Source organism: Mercenaria mercenaria, chromosome 13 (assembly GCF_021730395.1).
Source record: "Mercenaria mercenaria strain notata chromosome 13, MADL_Memer_1, whole genome shotgun sequence".
Taxonomy (NCBI): Eukaryota; Metazoa; Mollusca; class Bivalvia; order Venerida; family Veneridae; genus Mercenaria; species Mercenaria mercenaria.
Genome location: NC_069373.1, coordinates 5389282 through 5411252, shown reverse-complemented (window position 1 = coordinate 5411252; position 21971 = coordinate 5389282). Strand labels below are relative to the sequence as shown.

The 21971-nt window shown below is 37.5% G+C and overlaps 1 protein-coding gene across 2 annotated transcripts in view; it reads right to left on the bottom strand.

The window, feature by feature from the left end:
* LOC123530075 (stabilin-2-like) overlaps window positions 1–21971 on the bottom strand; it is a 402834-nt gene that overhangs the window by 12202 nt on the left and 368661 nt on the right. Inside the window, exons 29-35 of one of the 2 annotated variants that reach the window (XM_053521032.1) lie at window positions 15972–16067; window positions 13666–13797; window positions 12249–12377; window positions 11286–11453; window positions 10894–10936; window positions 2724–2876; window positions 2031–2212 (exon numbers count right to left, since the gene is read on the bottom strand). In XM_053521032.1, coding sequence (XP_053377007.1) covers window positions 2031–2212; window positions 2724–2876; window positions 10894–10936; window positions 11286–11453; window positions 12249–12377; window positions 13666–13797; window positions 15972–16067 — 903 coding nt within the window. Of the gene's footprint in view, window positions 1–2030; window positions 2213–2723; window positions 2877–10893; window positions 10937–11285; window positions 11454–12248; window positions 12378–13665; window positions 13798–15971; window positions 16068–21971 lie in introns of those variants that run through there. The other variant, XM_053521033.1, reaches the window with a different exon arrangement.

Below are 21971 nucleotides of genomic sequence, written 5' to 3'. Positions count from 1 at the left end.
TCTACTCTGCATGTCCAATCATCCAATTAAGTTTCAACATTCTAGCTCAAGTGGTTCTCAAGTTATTTTCCGAAAATGATTTTACATGACCAGGCCCCTGTGACCTTGACCTTTAATAGACTGACCCAAAAATCAATAGGGTCATCTACTTCGCATGTACAATCATCCTATGAAGTTTCAACATTCTGGGTCAAGTGGTACTCAAGTTATTGATCGGAAATGGTTTTCAATGTTCAGGCCCCTGTGACCTTGACCTTTGATGGAGTGACCCCAAACACAATAGGGGTCGTCTACTCCAGCAGCCCTACAACCCTATGAAGTTTGAAGGTTCTAGATCAAATGGTTCTCCAGTTATTGATCGGAAATGAAGTGTGACGTACGGACCGACGGATGGAAGGACGGACGGACGCACGGACGTTCTAACGAAACGGTCTTTATGTGACACCCCCATTGTTCTCTCTATTGTTCTAACAGTCACATAAAAAGAAAAATAGTCACATAAACAGAACGGAATGAATGACTTCAAAGAGAAAGTACCGTTATGCAGTGACTTAACCATCATTTCGCGGGCACGGACGGACTGACGGACGGACAGGGCAAAAACAATATGTCTCCCCCTCTGGGGAGACATAAATACAGTCTTTATCGCATACATAAGGCTTTTCTTTGATTTGACCTAGTGACCTAATTTTTTACCCCAGATGACCCATTTTCAAATTCGTCCTAGAGTTTATCAAGGCAATCATTCCAACCAAATTTCATTAAGATCAATTGAAAAATACAGCCTCTATCACATACACAAGGTTTTTCTTTGATTTGACCTAGTGACCTAGTTTTTGACCCCAGATGACCCAGTTTCAAATATGGCCTAGATTTCATCAAGGTAATCATTATGACAAAATTTCATGAAGATCAATTAAAAACAGCAGCTTCTATTGCATACATAAGGCTTTTCTTTAATTTGACCTAGTGACCTAGCTTTTAAACCCAGATGAATCATTTTACAATTTGGCCTAGATTTCATCAAGGTTATCATTACGACAAAATTTCATGAAGTTCAGCTGAAAAATACAGCCTCTATCGCATACACAAGCTAAATGTTGACAGACAGACAACAGACAGACAGACAGACGACAGATGCCGGACATCGAGCGATCACAAAAACTCACCTAACAAGAGCTCAGAGAACATGAATTGCCCCCCTTGATGCATTCAGTAATTGCACAAGGAACAGAGAATTTTTGGTCACTGTGCACAAAAGTTCTACTGTTCTCGGTCAAAGTGACCTTGACCTTTTACCTATTTACCTTAACATTAATAGGGTCAATCTGCTGGTCATGATAAACCTCCCTATTAAGTTTCGTGATCCTAGGCCCAAGCATTCTCAAGCTATAGTCTGGACACAATTTAACTGTTCCAGGTCACTGTGACCTTGACCTTTGACCTCAAAATCAAAACGGATCATCTGCTGGTCATGATCAACCTCCCCATTAAGTTTTGTGATCCCAGTCTCAAACGTTCTCAAGTTATTGTCAGGAAACGGTTTTACTGTTCTGAATCACTGTGTCCTTGAACTTTGGCCTACTGACCTCAAAATCAATATGGGTAATCTGCTGGTCATGACAAATCTCCCTATCAACTTTCATGATCCTAAGCCTAAGCGTTCTAGAGTTATCATCTGGAGTCATTTAAACTGTTCCTGGTCACTATGATCTTGACCTTTGACCCATCTGAACAAACTTGAGAGAGCTCAAATGCTACTGACCGAGTTTGCTGTAATTGTAACCAGTTTCCACAGGAGGAGATGTTGATGCAGGAGGATATGTTGATGCAGGTACAGGAGGAGATGTTGATGCAGGAGGAGATGTTGATGCAGGATATATAAAAGCTCACCCTGAACAAAATTAAGGCGTGCTACCAAGTGCAAATTGAGCATAAATTTGAGGTACATCCATTGGGAAAATCAGAGCAAGATGAATTTTTTTTCCATTTATAACACTTTGACAAAAGACTGTTTTCATGAAACTTACACTATACTGACAGGTTGCATTAATATGGCAACCCCCATTATCAATATCACAAGGTCCACTGCAGTTGTATCCATCTCCCTTGAAACCGTCCCAGCATGTACAGGATATTTTACCACCGCTACCACGGTAACAGTCCGCATGTTTATGACATCCACCATTTTTAAAGCTACAACTAGTCTTATCTGAAATGTCATCAAGTTAATATTGTTTGCTCTTTGATGCAAAAAGTACAAGGACATCACCTTTGAAAAAAAAGATTTACTATTTCTTGACTGGCATGAACCCATTTAGACCAGCATAATGTTACAGTTGTTAAATTCATTTTTCTGAATCTCAGTGCATTATCATTTGCCAGAAATAAAATTTTGTTTCCAGTTATTCAGTATTGATTGAAGATACCACCTGCATTATTTCAGGGACATGGGTTGTTTTCAGTTATTCAGTATTGATTGAAGATACCTCCTGCATTACTTCAGGGACATGGGCAGAAACTCAAACCCACAAGCCATGCTTTTTCACACGGAAGAATGTGATTTCTAGCTAGGCTTGAACACACACTGATACAGATATGAAATCTTAAACTCACTATTTAATTAAAGTACTTTAATGTTTATTATGTCCAAGTATCTTGAAATAAGAGAGAAAAAACTAGCAACCAGATGCACATTCATGTAAGACAGTTCATCCACTTACCAATATCACAGTTCACTCCTGCCCAACCTTCAATACAAGTGTCACATTGTTCACCTTTGAATTTAGGGTCACACTGACAGGAACCATCACCACGGATACCATCACTGCATGTACCATGTCCGCTGCATGGAAACTCTGGACCACTCGGACACTCTGAATTTATTTAAAATAATTATACGTTTTTAAAAGGGTTAAAATTTAGAACATGTGGTACCTATACAGATACTCCTGATCAAGTATTTCTCACATCAGTTACAGTATTATACCATAATTTATGAAGTGACAACAGTCTTAATTTAACTGACAAATATCTCTGACTCAAAACAGGTTATACTGATTAGTTCAGCTTAAAACTGATGCAAATATAATTATTCCCCATCAGTAACAGTCTTGGCCCTTGAAATAAGTAAAATGCTTTTGGCCTTCTCATTCTGCATGACCTTTCCAAGCCCAAGCTGGGAACCAGTTAATCGTGTCTCAGAGTTCAGCTCTTCTCTGGGAAAGGTATGATTAGTAGTTACTGGAGTTCACTTTCATGTCTGAGCTAAACTCACTCTACGTAATCCTGGTTAACATTCCAAAATAGCATTCGTCATTTTCAAATATTGGCAACAAACAGTGCTAATGTTACCCAATAAATATAAAAATAGAAAACAAAACGGCAAATTTGTAAAAAGAGACTTCTGGAATTTCTTAAGATACTCTTTTTGAGAAGGAAGTCAAGCATAGAAATTTATAGGTTTATATTGTGATTTAAATGATGATTATCTATGTTTCAATTTTATGGTGCTAATAAGTTGTCAACGTGACACTTGCCGTAAATGGATCCATAGACTAAAATTATGCATTTCTCACCATGGGGAATATTTTGAGGGTATGAAACGCACATTTCCATCAGTTTTCAAGGTTTCAGACCACAATACACAATACTTTTCGAACACTCCTTGTATCTACATTCATCTTTATTATACTAGTTTTTGTGATGCACTTCCTTTTCATGACTCCTTTTGACATGTTTTTGTTATCTTGAAAATTAAACCAATGAAAAAGTGCTATCTTTGTTGTTTCTTTTGTTTTAGTCTAAATATTTTTCATGAATAGAAAGCAAATATTTGCAATATATCTGATGGCATTTTCTTTCAAAATGATAGGGAGCTTCTTAGTGCAAACTTGTAACGAAAAGTGTGACTGTCAGTTAAAGATCAAACAGCTAGTACCAACTGGCAAATACAGTGACACCTCATCTCAGTTTTATTAGTCACTGTTTTTGGTTAAAAATAATACTTGATCTTTAATTTAAGTCCCTTAACATTTATATTTTTTGACATTTCTTCAAAATACTATAAAATTTACATGAAATTAATATTGTTTAAGAAATTAAACTCTCTTTTCTATTAACCTTTACCCTGCTAAATTTCTAAAATGGACTGGTCCATCATTCAGTTCGGGCAGTAACATACATTATTAGGAAGGTTATTCATTGAACATTTACTGACAGAATAGTGAACACTGCAGAACACGATCAGCCTGCCCTTGGTCTGCACTGGTCGCAAAGGCAGAATCACTTGCCACCAGCTGGCTAAAGGATAAGGATCGTAATGGCAATCTTAGTTTTTAGACTAGACAGTTTTGAGTGTGGGAAGTAGTTTACCAGAAAGGTGAAAAATCATAACTTGGTTTGAAATTGAAAAGTCATCTAAACCTGTGTATAATATGCATCCATGATTCGAAGGTGGTCCTGTGGGTAAAAAATCTGTGCATTACACACAGGTATCTATGGTACTATAAACTACAATATGTTAAGTTTTGCAGAACTTTCATCTAATGTTGAGGAACAAGCAATACAATACAAATTCATAATTTGTAAAGATGGGAGGACAATGCTAGGGTGTAAGATTCTTTAAAACAGAGATCTGATTTTCAGCTACAGTAGCATAATGAAAACTTGCAGGAAGTTATGGTTGTACAGACTAGGTATACTATATGAAAGAAAGAAATGGGAGGCAGCATGTATAAGTTCGTATACAGAATCTGCACTTTATTTCCGACTGCCAACTATGGCAACATATCCATGCCAATGCTGTGAACTTTACTATCAACATTAATTTTTGTTCATTCAATTCTATCATTTGCGTTACATTCACGTCTTTGCTTAAAACTTCACATTCCTTTTGCTGTAAAATTCCCTTCCTCCAGTTGTCAATTCTTCTATCTGTCAGTGCCAATTCCAACATCAACCTACTATCAACTGTAACCACCCAATTACTACTGCTATCTATTCCCTCTTTTCCTTTTGCCCAATACCACCAGCCCTTTCTCTTGCTCTTAATTCTGCCATTCCTACTGCTATTAATGAATACTTTCCACTTGCTTATTACATTATTTCTACTGTCAACTTCCCCTTTCCCTAGCTGTCGATTCCTTGTTCCTGTTGCTGCTAATTCACTCTTTCTCATGCAGTCAATTCCAAACATCCTTTTACCTATGAATGTCAACTCTTCATTCCTCCTAATGTCCTTGTATCTGTGATTAGAAATGTTTTTCGCTTGCTTTACCACAGTCATTCACTTGCTTTTCTAACATGTCTAATCACCTGCAGTAAAATAGTGAATTTTTCTACTTTCATTTACCTGCTGTAAGGAATTCTTTCCTTTGTTTTTCAAAACATTCAGTTAGCTGCTGTAAGCACATTCTTTCCCTTGCTTTTCCAACATCCATTCATCTGCTGTAAGTACATTCTTTCAATTGCTTTCCCAACATCCATTCACCTGTTGTAAGCACATTATTTCCCTTGCTTTCCCAGCATCCATTCACCTGCTGTAAGCACGTTCTCCCCCTTGCTTTCCCAACATCCATTCACCTGCTGTAAGCACATTCTTTCCCTTGCTTTCCTAGCATCCATTCACCTATTGTAAGCATATTACTTTCCTTGCTTTCCCAACATCCATTCACCTGCTATAAGCACATTCTTTCCCTTGCTTTCCTAACATCCATTCACCTGCTGTAAGCACATTACTTCCCTTGCTTTCCTAACATTCATTCACCTGCTGTAAGCACATTCATCCCCTTGCTTTTCCAACATCCATTCATCTGCTGTAAGTACATTCTTTCAATTGCTTTCCCAACATCCATTCACCTGTTGTAAGCACATTATTTCCCTTGCTTTCCCAGCATCCATTCACCTGCTGTAAGCACGTTCTCCCCCTTGCTTTCCCAACATCCATTCACCTGCTGTAAGCACATTCTTTCCCTTGCTTTCCTAGCGTCCATTCACCTATTGTAAGCATATTACTTTCCTTGCTTTCCCAACATCTATTCACCTGCTATAAGCACATTCTTTCCCTTGCTTTCCCAGCATCCATTCACCTGCTGTAAGCACATTACTTCCCTTGTTTACCTAACATCCATTCACCCGCTGTAAGCACTTTCTTTCCCTTGCTTTCCTAACATCCATTCAACTGCTGTAAAGCACATCCCCCCCCCTTGCTTTCCCAACCTCCATTCATCTGCTGTAAGCACATTCTTCCCCTTACTTTCCAAACCTATATTTTCCTCCTGTAAGCGCATTCTTCACTTGCTTTCCCAACGTTTATTCACCTGCTGTAAGCACGTTCTTCTTCTTGCTTTCCAAACTTTCATTCACCTGCTGTAAGCACATTCTTCCCCTTACTTTCCCAAATTCATTCACCTGTTGTAAGCACATTCTTCCCCTTACTTTCCCAAATTCCATTCACCTGCTGTATGTACATTCTTTCCCTTGTTTTCAAGAACTCCATTCACATGCTGCAAGCACTTCCTTCCCCATGCTTTCCCAACCTCTATTCACCTGCTGCAAGCAAATTATTTCCCTTGCTTTCCTAACATCAATTCACCTGCTGTAAGCACATTACTTCCCTTGCTTTCCTAATATCCATTCACCTGCTGTAAGCACATTCTTTCCCTTGCTTTCCTAACATCCATTCAACTGCTGTAAGCACATTCTTCCCTTTGCTTTTCCAACATCCATTCATCTGCTGTAAGCACATTCTTTCCCTTGCTTTCCCAACATCCATTCACCTGTTGTAAGCACATTATTTCCCTTGCTTCCCCAAATACCATTCACCTGCTGTATGCACATTCTTTCCCTTGCTTTCCTAACATCAATTCACCTGCTGTAAGCAAATTACTTCCCTTGCTTTCCTAATATCCATTCACCCGCTGTAAGCACATTCTTTCCCTTGCTTTCCTAACATCCATTCAACTGCTTCAAGCACATTCTTCCCCTTGCTTTTCCAACATCCATTCATCTGCTGTAAGCACATTCTTTCAATTGCTTTCCCAAATTCCATTCACCTGCTGTAAGCACATTCTTTCCCTTGCTTTCCTAGCATGCATTCAACTGCTGTAAGCACATTCTTCCCCTTGCTTTTCCAACATCCATTCATCTGCTGTAAGCACATTCTTTCATTTGCTTTCCTACCATCCATTCACCTATTGTAAGCATATTACTTCCCTTGCTTTCCCAACACCTATTCACCTGCTATAAGCACATTCTTTCCCTTGCTTTCCCAACATCCATTCACCTGCTGTAAGCACATTATTTCCCTTGCTTTCCCAGCATCCATTCACCTGCTGTAAGCACGTTCTTTCCCTTGCTTTCCCAACATCCATTCACCTGCTGTAAGCACATTCTTTCCCTTGCTTTCCTAACATCCATTCAGCTGCTGTAAGCATATTACTTCCCTTGCTTTCTCAACATCTATTCACCTGCTGTAAGCACATTCTTTCCCTTGCTTTCCCAACCTGTATTCACTTGCTGTTAGCACATTACTTCCCTTGCTTTCCTAACATCCATTCACCTGCTGTAAGCACTTTCTTTTCCCTGCTTTCCTTACATCCATTCAACTGCTGTAAGCACATTCCCCCACCCACCTCCCCACCCTTGCTTTCCAAACCTCCATTCATCTGCTGTAAGCACATTCTTCTCCTTGCTTTCCAAACTTCCATTTACCTGCTGTAAGCACATTCTTCCACTTACTTTCCAAACCTCTATTTTCCTCCTGTAAGCACATTCTTCACCTTGCTTTCCCAACCTCTATTCACCTGCTGTAAGCACGTTCTTCTTCTTGCTTTCCAAACTTTCATTCACCTGCTGTAAGTACATTCTTCCCCTTGCTTTCCCAAATATATTCATCTGTTGTAAGCACATTCTTCCCCTTACTTTCCCAAATTCCATTCACCTGCTGTATGCACATTCTTTCCCTTAGTTTTCAAAAACTCCATCCACCTGCAGCAAGCACTTCCTTCCTCTTGCTTTCCCAACCTCTATTCACCTGCTGCAAGCATATTATTTCCATTGCTTCCTAACATCAATTCACCTGCTGTAAGCACTACTCCTTGCATTTCCCTTAATATCTTCACCTGCTGTAAGCACATTACTTTCCCTTGCTTTCCTAACATCCATTCAACTGCTGTAAGCACATTCTGCCCCTTGCTTTTCCAACATCCATTCATCTGCTGTAAGCACATTCATTCAATTGCTTTCCCAACATCCATTCACCTGTTGTAAGCACATTATTTCCCTTGCTTCCCCAAATACCATTCACCTGCTGTATGCACATTCTTTCCCTTGCTTTCCTAACATCAATTCACCTGCTGTAAGCACATTACTTCCCTTGCTTTCCTAATATCCATTCACCTGCTGTAAGCACATTCTTTCCCTTGCTTTCCTAACTTCCATTCAACTGCTGTAAGCACATTCTTCCCCTTGCTTTTCCAACATCCATTCATCTGCTGTAAGCACATTCTTTCAATTGCTTTCCCAAATTCCATTCACCTGCTGTAAGCACATTCTTTCCCTTGCTTTCCCAACATCCATTCAACTGCTGTAAGCACATTCTTCCCCTTGCTTTTCCAACATCCATTCATCTGCTGTAAGCACATCCTTTCAATTGCTTTCCCAACATCCATTCACCTGCTGTAAGCACATTATTTCCCTTGCTTTCCCAGCATCCATTCACCTGCTGTAAGCACATTATTTCCCCTTGCTTTCCCAACATCCATTCACCTGCTGTAAGCACATTCTTTCCCTTGCTTTCCCAACATCCATTCAGCTGCTGTAAGCATATTACTTCCCTTGCTTTCTCAACATCTATTCACCTGTTGTAAGCACATTCTTTCCCTTGCTTTCCCAACATCCATTCACCTGCTGTTAGCACATTACTTCCCTTGCTTTCCTAACATCCATTCACCTGCTGTAAGCACTTTCTTTTCCCTGCTTTCCTAACATCCATTCACCCGCTGTATGCACATTCTTTCCCTTGCTTTCCCAACATCAATTCACCTGCTGTAAGCACATTACTTCCCTTGCATTCCTAATATCTATTCACCTGCTGTAAGCACATTCTTTCCCTTGCTTTCCTAACATCCATTCAACTGCTGTAAGCACATTCTTCCCATTAGTTTTCCAACATCCATTCATCTGCTGTAAGCACATTCTTTCGATTGCTTTCCCAACATCCATTCACCTGTTGTAAGCACATTCTTCCCCTTACTTTCCCAAATTCCATTCACCTGTTGTATGCACATTCTTTCCCTTGCTTTCAAAAACTCCATTCACCTGCTGCAAGCACTTCCTTCCTCTTGCTTTTCCAACCTCTATTCACCTGCTTCAAGCACATTATTTCCCTTGTTTTCCTAACATCAATTCACCTGCTGTAAGCACATTACTTCCCTTGCTTTCCTAATATCCATTCACCTGCTGTAAGCACATTCTTTCCCTTGCTTTCCTAACATCCATTCAACAGCTGTAAGCACATTCTTCCCCTTGCTTTTCCAACATCCATTCATCTGCTGTAAGCACATTCTTTCAATTGCTTTTCCAACATCCATTCACCTGTTGTAAGCACATTATTTCCCTTGCTTTCCCAGCATCTATTCACCTGCTGTAAGCACGTTCTTTCCCTTGCTTTCCTAACATCCATTCACCTGCTGTAAGCACATTCTTCCCCTTGCTTTCCAATATCCATCACCGCTGTAAGCACATTCTTTCCCTTGCTTTCCTAACATCCATTCACTGCTGTAGCATTCTTCCCTTGCTTTCCAACATCCATTCACTGCTGTAAGCACATTCTTTCCTTGCTTTCCCACATCCATTCACCTGCTGTAAGCACATTCTTCCCTTGCTTTCCCACATCCATTCACCTGCTGTAAGCACTTCTTTCCCTTGCTTTCCTAACATCCATTCACCTGCTGTAAGCACATTCTTCCCTTGCTTTCCTAACATCTATTCACTGCTGTAAGCACATTCTTCCCTTGCTTTCCCAACATCTATTCACCTGCTGTAAGCACATTCTTCCCCTTGCTCTTCCCACTCTCCTTCATCTGCTGTAAGCACATTCTTTTAATTGCTTTCCCAACCTCCATTCATCTGCTGTAAGCACATTCTTTCCCTTGCTTTCCTAACATCCATTCATCTGTTGTAAGCACTTCCTTCCCCTTGCTTTCCCAACCTGTATTCACCTGCTGCAAGCACGTCCTTCCCCTTGCTTTTCCAACCTGTATTCACCTGCTGCAAGCACTTCCTTCCCCTTGCTTTCCCAACCTATATTCACCTGCTGCAAACACATTATTTCCCTTGCTTTTATAACCTCCATTCACCTGCTGTAAGCAAACTTGAGTCTGTTCAACACAAAAAGTAAACCTAATCTTATATTTCATATCCTTATTTCCTGTTGATTTTGAAGTACCTCATACTGCAGTAGTAATTTTAGTCTATCAATCAAGCACTGCATCACAAAAATTCTGTCTCGTGTAGAGGTCTATTAGCTATATTGTATTTTCTCTACTGAAAAATGGTACTTTTCTATAAAAATCCAGACATATCTATTCTGTCTCTTATCTATGGGTTAATGTCATTGACTAAAAGTTTTCCTTGTAATTCAAGTCTGAAAAATCAATGTTCAATACTGCCTTGAAAGAAAATAGACGAAAATGCCATGCTGCTGATTCTGGAGCAAATTCAGAACTTTGTTTGATAAGCAATTTATCCAGTAAGCCAGTTTACATGATAATCAACCTGTATGCCTGTGAAATAGTGAGGTGTAAACAAGAATTCATTCTATATAAGGAAACTACCAACATTCTTGGAATTTATATATATATATATGTTAAATATGTTTAAAAATTTTACCCTGACATTCTTTCCCATAATACCCTGAGCAGCAACCTTTAATCTGTTAACATACAACAACATATGAATACTTCTTAAAACAAAATCAAAAATTATTTTACGAGTTTAAAGAAGCATGTCCACCTGTTTTGAATAGAACTTCAAATGTCTCCTTTTTTTTCAACTGATAGACTTACTAACAAATTTTTCTGTATAATACAAAAGTGCTTCTGTGTAAGAATTTTCAACCACATGGCCTTTGTCAAGATTAGAAATTATCTTTACATATGCTGATTTTTATAAGAAATACCACCAATGGTTTTTGTAAGAAATATTTTCCCATTTTCTAATAACAACTAATAATTGTAAGAATTATTGGCCCTGAATTTTGTAATTAAACACATTTATCTTACCAGTGTTTGTGTTACACAGAGTCCTTGGCAGCCTTTCTTCTTTTTAACCCTTCCAAATACAACATTCTCTGTATACATACAGTCAAACGGTCCCTTGTCTGGTACAGCCACAGCATCTTCATCGATACATGGGTATACCAATCCTGGCTGACACACTGTACATGGTCCCTTTATTATAACAGAAGATAAACAAGGGATTATTTTGATTTGGCAATGTTTTGTTCAAAAACATCAAACATGAAACTTCCAGACACGAAAAATACTGGTCCATAACACAGAATAATTGTGACTGCAGGTTCAGTAATTTTTTGGGAAATAATGTTCATTGATACTGATAGACGGATGATTTTTTTTAAAAATTTCACCACCTACAGACAAAGCCTAACACTTAGCTTACAGTTATAACTGAGACTTGTATATTGAACTGCTCAAATACACTATTTAAGGGACTGGTCTCCAGATTCATAATTATGCCATAATTTTCAAAACATAAGAAAATGTCTTTGGAGTAATTAGAATCATAACCAGTAATAGTTAAGTCAGTATTTTATTAAAATAAAAAGTACAACTAAATTCTTGTTAATTACTGCATCATTTATCTACAGCGTGACTAACACTTTTTTTATATATTTTCTATACATTTTTACAATCTACAGATACTGCTTACAGAAAACTTAAAATCTGGATTCTACTTTCAAATAAACAAACGATTTAAATGCGAGGGGTGGACCCTTTATCACTAATATTATAACCTACATGTATCCAAATGTATGGTTAACATTTTTGCTCACCTTAATGATAATGCATGAAAAGAAAAATACTATATAACTTTTATACAGCCATTTCTACCAAAGTGATGACCCTTTGCTTTACCTGCTAGTACATTGTATATGACCAATGAACAGACACCTACCAATGGACCCCACCAATGTTTTGGGGTATACAATAATCAGCTATACTTACGAAGTCAACTGTACTATTTTTCTCATCACAGGTTTGTATGACTGGGTGTAACAAACCTCCAATTTCATTCACAAGTCCTCCATATGTAAACATGTCAGCCTTTAGTATAGGAACACCATTAACTGCATACTGTAATGAAAATCAGTAATTTACTAAACATGGGTTACAATTAATGTAAATGATACATAAACTTGGGAGTATTAATTTGAGGCCCATATGTAAGATTGGTTGCCAATGTTTGCCTCGTAAAATAAAGTCATTATTATTATTTATTTGTGAAGTTCACACAAATTAAATTTTGCTCAGCTGTGAAGAATATTTGAAGTTAAGATAAATAATTCTAGAGTCAACTTCCATAGATAGAAAAACACTTCTTCCAAGAATATAAAGATTTACAGACACTAAATTGTGCATTTGTCTGAAGAATATGGAAGTTGTATAATGTTAGAATCAAATAATCCTCTTTCCTTCTGACTCTGTACAGTATTATTGCAATATCTGGCTGAAATCAGGGGTCTCATTTTTAAGCTGATTATACAGAGTTTATCAATTTTATAAATAATAAAGGAGCCTCAGAGCAGATTTTTTCTGTGCTCATGCCTAAAACAGGTCATACAATTCCAAAGCTCGATCAAGAATACAATTGGTTGTATTTTTGCACAATTTACTGATGGAGAAGTTGAATTCTCTGGACACAGTTTTATTAACCTTGATAATGTAATTTTAATATATGTCATGTTAAATTATGTCATATAATTCACAAAGATACAGGTATAAATTACCTCAGCTAATGAAAAGTATCCTTGAAAAAACACAACTACATTACATTGTTACAATAAAAGTAACAAGGATCTCCAGTCAGATCTCTGTAGACAGGTTTCTCCTCATACGGAGACTGAATGAGACCACTGGACTTGAAGTGGCTTTACTTCTGAGCTTACTGGTTTACAGGAGGCACAGTGGTGCTGGATAGGGGACTGGATTTTCTATCAAGAGGTTGCAGGTTTAAATCATGTGAGCAGGGAACCAAGACTTCGCAATACCTTATTATAGCACAAGTACAGGTACCAGTAATAAATCCAGACAACAGTCATCAAATACAACTAACTTCAAGTGGTGAAATTTTTTTCTATAACCCTTGTAAAATAAAAAGGTTTCAAGCCAACAAGTCTATTAACCCTTAGCCTACTGGCGGAAAGAGTTTCTGCCTTTACCAGCAGTGCAGACCAAGATCAGCCTGCACATCCATGCAGTCTGATCATGGTCTGCACTGTTCACTATTCAGTCAGTATGTTTTTGGTTGGCATCCCTTTTAACAGTTAATGGTACTGTCTAAACTGAAAGATGGACAAGTTCATTATAGAAATTTAGCAGGGTAAGGGTTAACCACAAATTATAGACCCCTGATATGGATTACCTTATTCCATGCTTTAAAGCTGATGACAAGCTGATGATCCATTCCAAGATCAGTGACCTCAGTATCCCCATCTTCAGCTGATGCCATCATGTGAAGAGCTGGTACTATATAGTAACGTAGATAGTCTGTTGTCTAAACAAGTAGAAATTATGATAATCAGACAAAGAAAGGGTAAGGTGTATAAAAGTTAAGTGCAACATAAACTTGAGTATAGTAGGTATTACTGTAAAGAATTAAACAAGAGGGTCATCATGACCCTACATGTCATCCAAATTTCAAGGCTGTATCTAAAAAAAAAACAAGAAAGTAGGTCAGTAGGTCAAGGTCACAGTAAGGTGACATGTAATCACTTGGGTAGATCAGGTAAATATAATTAAACAGTCTAGGAAATATAATCTGATAATTTTTGAAGTATTTTTTCCTATATAACTCATATAACAAGTAACCATCTGGGAGGGGTCTCTTATAACCCCAGGGGCATTATTTAAACGATCCTATCAGAGGTCCACTAGGCAATGATACATACCAAATATCAAAGGCCTAGACCTTGAACTTTCAGACAAATTTTTTTTTCCCCCTATATAAGTCTTAAACTTGGGACCCCCGGGACAGGGCCTCTTTTCACCCCAGGGTAATAATTTGAACAATATTGTTAGAGGACCACAAGGCAATGCAACACACCAAATATCAAAAGCCTAGGCCTTGCAGTTTCAGACAGAAGATTTTTAAAGTTTTTCCCTATGTAAAACTTGGGACCCCCTATGCGGGACCTCTTTTCACCCCTGGAGCTTATTTTGAATAATCTTCAAAGAGGACCACAAGGCAATGCTACATACAAAATATCAAAGGCCTACGTTTTGTAGTTTCAGACAAGAAGATTTTAAAAGTTTTTTCCTATACAAGTCTATGTAAAACTTGAGTCTCCCGGGGCGAGGCCTCTTTTCACCCCAGGGTAATAATCTGAAAACTTTTGGTAGAGGACCACAAGGCAATGCTACATACCAAATATCAAAGGTCTAGGTCTTGTGGTTTTAGACAAGAAGATTTTTAAAGTTTTTTCCTATATAAGCCTATGTAAAACCTTGGACCCCTGGGGTGGGGCCTCTTTTCATCCAAAGGGCACAATTTGAACAATCTTGATAAGAGGACCATAAGATATTGTCACATGCAAAATATCAAGGCTCTACGTCTTGCGGTTTTGGACAAGAAGATTTTAAAGTTTTTCCTTTTGGTTGCCATGGCAACCAGAGTTCTGTATGGAAATAATTTTTTTGAACAATTTTGAAAGGGGACCACTCAAGGATCAATCCTGTGAAGTTTAGTGTAATTCTGCCCAGTGGTTTTCAAGAAGAAGATTTTTTTTTAGAAAATGTTAACGGACACATGACGCATGACTGACGACGCATGACGGACATTGAGCGATCACAAATGCTCACCATGAGCCATGAGCCTTTCGCTCAGGTGAGCTAATAAAAAACTGTAAACCTTACAAGCATATTGTTGGCTGTTGTAAATATTGTAACATTCATCCTGTTGACTGTCAGGCACAACCTGACAATCTTGTTGTTGATTTCTATTCACAATCACACAACTAGCCTGTTGGTTGTGACATACAACTTTACAATAAATCTGTTGATTAGCAACACCAGCCATTATACAATCCTGTCAACTGCTGGTCTCTTGTACCTGTTAATTCTAAGACACAAACTTGTCACTCAACAACCAATGTACTGATAAACACTGTTCTGTTAACTATTTTTATCAGCATCATTACTTGGGATAATCATCCGGTTGCCTGGCAAACACCACTGTTCTGTTAACTATTTTTATCAGCATCATTACTTGGGATAATCATCCGGTTGCCTGGCAAACACTTACCACTGTTCTGTTAACTATTTTTATCAGCATCATTACTTGGGATAAACATCCGGTTGCCAGGCAAACACTTACCACTGTTCTGTTAACTATTTTTATCAGCATCATTACTTGGGATAATTATCCGGTTGCCTGGCAAACACCACTGTTCTGTTAACTATTTTTATCAGCATCATTACTTGGGATAATCATCCGGTTGCCTGGCAAACACTTACCACTGTTGTGTTAACTATTTTTATCAGCATCATTACTTGGGATAAACATCCGGTTGCCAGGCAAACACTTACCACTGTTCTGTTAACTATTTTTATCAGCATCATTACTTGGGATAATCATCCGGTTGCCAGGCAAACACTTACCACTGTTCTGTTAACTATTTTTATCAGCATCATTACTTGGAATAATCATCCTGTTGCCTTGCAAACACTTACCACTGTTCTGTTAATTGTTTTAGCTACTTCATTATTGGGGATAAAGAGTGTGTAAGAATCCATCAAGTTTTCAAGCTTGTATGTAATATTCTTGTCCTGAAACACATTTATAGCACAGTTATTTTAAAATGACAACAAAATTTATTTACAAAATAAATTTATTTAGATGGTAACTAGATGTGGTGCCTCTTTTTTCTGCCGCTGTACATTTACATGCTACTAGCTGACAATGCAAGACTAAATAAACCTTTATATAACCTTGGGTTTGGGGTGTGAGTCAATGGGAAAGGCTAAAGATACTACAAAACATCAAGAAATACAGGATAAAAAGAAGAGTAAGAAAAAAGTGCTTTATTTTAAAGCTGGAGGCTAGGGGTGGGGGTAAATCCCAAACAAGAGGGCCAAGATGGCCCTAGGTCGCTCACCTAAGAAACACACCATAACAGTGTAAAACATGTTTGACCTAGTGATTTCATGGAAACAAATATTCTGACCAATTTTCTTTAAGATTGGACCACAAAATTGGTCTCTTGTGATAAAACAAGCATTTTCTTAGATTATGATATGACCTAGTTTTTGACCCTAGATGACCCATGTTCAAACTCGACCTAGATTTTATCAAGGCAATCATTCTGACCAAAATTCATGAAGATCAATTGAAAAATACAGCCTCTATCACATACACAAGTTTTTTCTTTGATTTGACCAAGTGACCTAGTTTTTGACCTCAGATGACCCATATTCAAATTCGACCTAGATTTCATCAAGGCAATCATCCTGACCAAATTTCATAAAAATCAGTTGAAAAAATACAGCCTCTATCGCATACACAAGGTTTTTCTTTGATTTGACCTAGTGACCTAGTTTTTGATCCCAGATGACCCATTTTCGAACTCGGCCTAGATTTTATCAAGGTAATCATTCTGACCAAAATTCATGAAGATCAATTGAAAAATAACGCCTCTATCGCATACACAAGATTTTTCTTTGATTTGACCTAGTAACCTAGTTTTTGACCCGAGATGACCCATTTTCGAACTCGGCCTAGATTTCATCAAGGCAATCATTCTGACCAATATTCATGAAGATCAATTGAAAAATACAGCCTCTATCGCATACACAAGGTTTTTCTTTGATTTGACCTAGTGACCTAGTTTTTGACCCGAGATGACCCATTTTCGAACTCGGCCTAGATTTCATCAAGGTTATCATTCTGACCAATACTCATGAAGAATAATTGAAAAATACAGCCTCTATCGCATACACAAGGTTTTTCTTTGATTTGACCTAGTGACCTAGTTTTTGACTCGAGATGACCCATTTTCAAATTCGACCTAGATTTCATTAAGGCAATCATTCTGACCAATATTTATGAAGATCAATTGAAAAATACAGCCTCTATCGCATACACAAGGTTTTTCTTTGATTTGACCTAGTGACCTAGTTTTTGATCCGAGATGACCCATTTTCGAACTCGGCCTAGATTTGATCAAGGTTATCATTCTGACCAATATTCATGAAGATTAGTTGAAAAATACAGCCTCTATCGCATACACAAGGTTTTTCTCTGATTTGACCTAGTGACCTAGTTTTTGACCCGAGATGACCCATTTTTGAACTCGGCCTAGATTTCATCAAGGTTATCATTCTGACCAATATTCATGAAGATTAGTTGAAAAATACAGCCTCTATCGCATACACAAGCTTAATGTTGACAGACAGACGACAGACGACGGACGACGGACATCGAGCGATCAGAAAAACTCACCTGAGCATTGCTCAGGTGAGCTAATAAAACTCCAGGTGGATGACTTCACATGCTGAATAATATTCCTAAATAAATTCATGACTCTAGATCATATTCTTCCAGACCTGTATGAAAATAGGACCTGTTTTACAGCTGTAAAATGTCTGTAAAAGACCTGTATTTTAAAATTACAGCTGTAAAAAATCTGTAAGTGGAGAATTACCAGAAATACAGTTGAAATTTACAGGTGTAAAATAAATGTAGGTCTCAAAAATACAACTGTAAAAATTTTAGCTGAAAGTTACAGCAGTAAAATGGTCATGTCTCAAAATTACAGCTGTAACTTTTTTGGAGGGAAACATTAATACTGTCAGCCATCTTTGATGCATTTTGGAGGGATATAACTGAAATTCACAGAAGAGACCCACATCATCTAAAATATTGGTATTTTAGCCATTATGGAGTAAGTGCAAAAGTGTAATTATCTTATACAGTTGTAAAAGGATATGTGTAAGCACGTGCACTAACAATTTACTCTTTATTTGAAACTGATACGTTTAAAGGAAATAATTATAAGATTGTCATATGTTTTCATGACATAGAAAGTTTTATAAACAAGACATGATGCATAGTTTTTACTTTGTATCCTACTCTTTAAGTTGGCAATCGTATTTGATATTGTTCTTTGTACTTACTAGATCATTTATTTTGCCACTTGTGTAGTAATTGTTACCCTTTCTAGAGAATTACAATTCATCCTAAAACTTTTTGTACTTCTGCTTTCGTCCCTTAAAATACTGTTCCCTTTTTCAACACCTGTTATATTTCTACAGCAGTAACTTTTAGGCATATTTACAGCTGTAATTTTTTCATTTTTACAGCTGTAAGTTTTTTTACAGCAAAATCTCATTTGCATACATCGACCTGTTCTACAGTCGTTTTACAGCTGTAAATTGAACTATACAGCTTGTAAAATCAATGTTGTTATACAAAATCTACAGGTGTAAAATTGAAATAATCATGACTGTAATTCTGAACAAAAATACAGGTCTTTTACAGCTGTAAAATTTCATACAGGGAGATATATGAAATGCAAACTTACAGGCCTTTAATGTAAATCTGTGACAAAGTCAAGGGCAAACACTCCAGTCTGACTAATGGGGAAACCCCAAACAAAATCTCAGGGTGCACAACTTTACATGCTGAATAACAAACAAAATCTCAGGGTGCACAACTTTACATGCTGAATAACAAACAAAATCTCAGGGTGCACAACTTTACATGCTGAATAACAAACAAATCTCAGGGTGCACAACTTTACATGCTGAATAACAAACAAATCTCAGGGTGCACAACTTTACATGTTGAATAACAAACAAATCTCAGGGTGCACAACTTTACATGCTGAATAACAAACAAAATCTCAGGGTGCACAACTTTACATGCTGAATAACAAACAAATCTCAGGGTGCACAACTTTACATGCTGAATAACAAACAAATCTCAGGGTGCACAACTTTACATGCTGAATAACAATGCTGTATTATTTCATGACTTTACGTCAAGTACTTCCTATAATATAAAAATTTTGGAACTTTATGCATATTTTTTTGTATGTCAAGGGCCATAATTCATAAGTGAAATCTCAAACAGAGCCTCAAGTGGAACCCTCACATGCTAAATTTTACAACCCTATGATGTTTTTTTACTCTAGCTCAAATACTTTTTCAGATATATACAACACAAAGTTTAAGGAACTTTATGCATTTTTTTACAGTGAAGGTCCATTCAGTAAAATCCCAAACAGAATCCAAGGTGCTTCACATGCTGATTTACAATCCTATGATGTCTAATGACTCTAGGTTGAACACTACTTGAGCTATGAAAGATTCAAATTTGGAGGAATGTACAGACACACTAACAAATAGACAAGAGCAAATCTGAGCGAAGTCCTAAAAAATTTAGGGAGCACAAAAACTTATCTTTCCTAAATTCAGAAAATTTCTAACTTTTGTGTTGTGTGCATTTACGAAACAGGAAAAAAATCAATAATGAGTCTTCTCTTTTAAGTCTAGAGTGGTTCTTTATTCCTAAAATGAACTACTTAGGGCCACAAGAATATTGCCAAAGTTTTAGGGCTTTCATTTTTCAGAAATTCTACAGTATTAATCATGGGACAGCTGCAGTTGGTGGTTTCTAAACTAAGATGCACTGTTTTCCTGCTGAATAATATTCAATGTGCGGAAGTGCTCTGGAATAAACATTTCTAAAACTTCTGACAAGCATTTAGCTGATCTTAACAGAATAAGTGTTCTGAAGTTGATCAAATGCAAAACTGCAAATGTAGATAATGCTAGCGTTACAGTGTAAATGTAAAAACGATATACAGAAGATTTTTAAAGTTTTCCACATATAATCCAATGTCAATAAGTGAGGCGTGATTTATTCTTTATCCTCGGTGTTTATCGCAGTATTGTTATGAGCTAAAAGTGCAGACACGCCTCGATGCATAAAGTTGATCTATACCCATAGAGAAAACTATACCCATCCCTTGGTAGCCATGTTTTTTTTTGATAAATCAACATGGTTTAAAGTAATTTGGAAAAGGATCATCCAAGGAACATTGCCACAATATTATTTTAAAATCAAACCTGTGAGAGAAGATTTTCAAAGTTTTCCTCACTGCCACATAGGAAAACCTATCCTGCCCCCAGGTGGCCAAGTTTTTTTAACGAAACAGAATTTCTTTTTTGTGATCAAGCCATCAGTTTCACAGGAGAAGATTTTCATGTCCGCCATATAGGGATAACTAGGGCAGCCCTCTGGCTGTCGTGTTTTTAATGAAAAAGAATTATAGAATTTGGCAGAGGGTCACTTATGGTACACTGCTGTAAAACTACTTTAGAAATAGGGCCATCAGTTTCAGAGGGAAAATTTTTTGAATTTTTCAGTTTACTGTAAATCACTTTATATTCGCGTGATCTTTATTTTGCGGATTTATGAATTTGTGACTGGAGGGTCAGAAATTTGAATTTGCAAAGGTTCTTATCCTATATTAGTGAAATTCCAATTCCGGAAGTCATGGTAACACTAATGCCCATTCTTCTGTACCGTACCAAATTTATGCACGCCAAAGGCTCGTTAAATACATGGTCCATAATGGTTATTTTGTATTAGGAATCATTTACTTTATTTGCACCAATTGCTTTTGTCAGCCTGAAATTGATTGAAAAGAGCCTTTTGATCCTTGATTCAATTTACGGGTGATTATCATTATTACATTTACATAGCTGATAAAATGTTCAAAGTTTGTTACAGTCATTTCATAAATAATTGTAACATGTATGATAAATTGTCTGCTAATCCCTATTGTTATCTAAACAAAATGTGTAAATAAATTCAGGTTTGTCGAGAAGATAAAGGATGATATGGTTCATCCCTCAGGCAACACATGCTCTGCTTGTTTGACACAAAGTGCATCAAGGAGATGCTCTCCGTAACCTGTTAAAGCAAGAGGGTCATGATGACCCTATATCGCTCACCAGTTTGGTCCTGGAATCATCAAGATAAACATTCTGACCAAGTTTCATGAAGATAGGGTCATAAATGTGGCCTCTATAGTGTTAACAAGGCAGTCTGAAAGACAACTATATCCCCCGCCACTGTTATGGGTAGTGAAAGGGTTGACAGTGTTGGGTGGAACCATTAAACATTCAAGTTGTGACCTTGACCTTAAGCTGGCAGGGGTGAATTTTGAATTCTGCACATGGTCTTGATAAGGGGAATATTACAGCCAAGTCATATTAAAATCGTTCAAGGAGTTTAGGAGATACAGAGCAGACATAAAATGGAAGTGACCTTGACCTTGAGCCAACATGCTGACTCATGAGTTCTGCACATCATCTTGATGAGGTGATCAATTGACCCAAGTTTCATGAAAATCTTTCAAGGGGTTTAGGAGATACAGAGCAGACACAAAATGGAAGGCTTAAACATTTGAACCAGAGTTTTTACCTTGACCTCAAGCTGACATGGCTAACTCATGAGTTCTGCACATTGTCTTGATGAAGTGATCATTTAACCCAAGTTTCATGATTATCCTTCAAGGGGTTTAGGAGATACAGAGCAGACACAAAATGGAAGGCTCTAACCTTTGATCTTGAGTTGTGACCTTGAACTTGAGCCAACATGACTGATTCATGGGTTCTGCACATCATCTTGATGAGGTGATCATTTGACCAAAGTTTCATGAT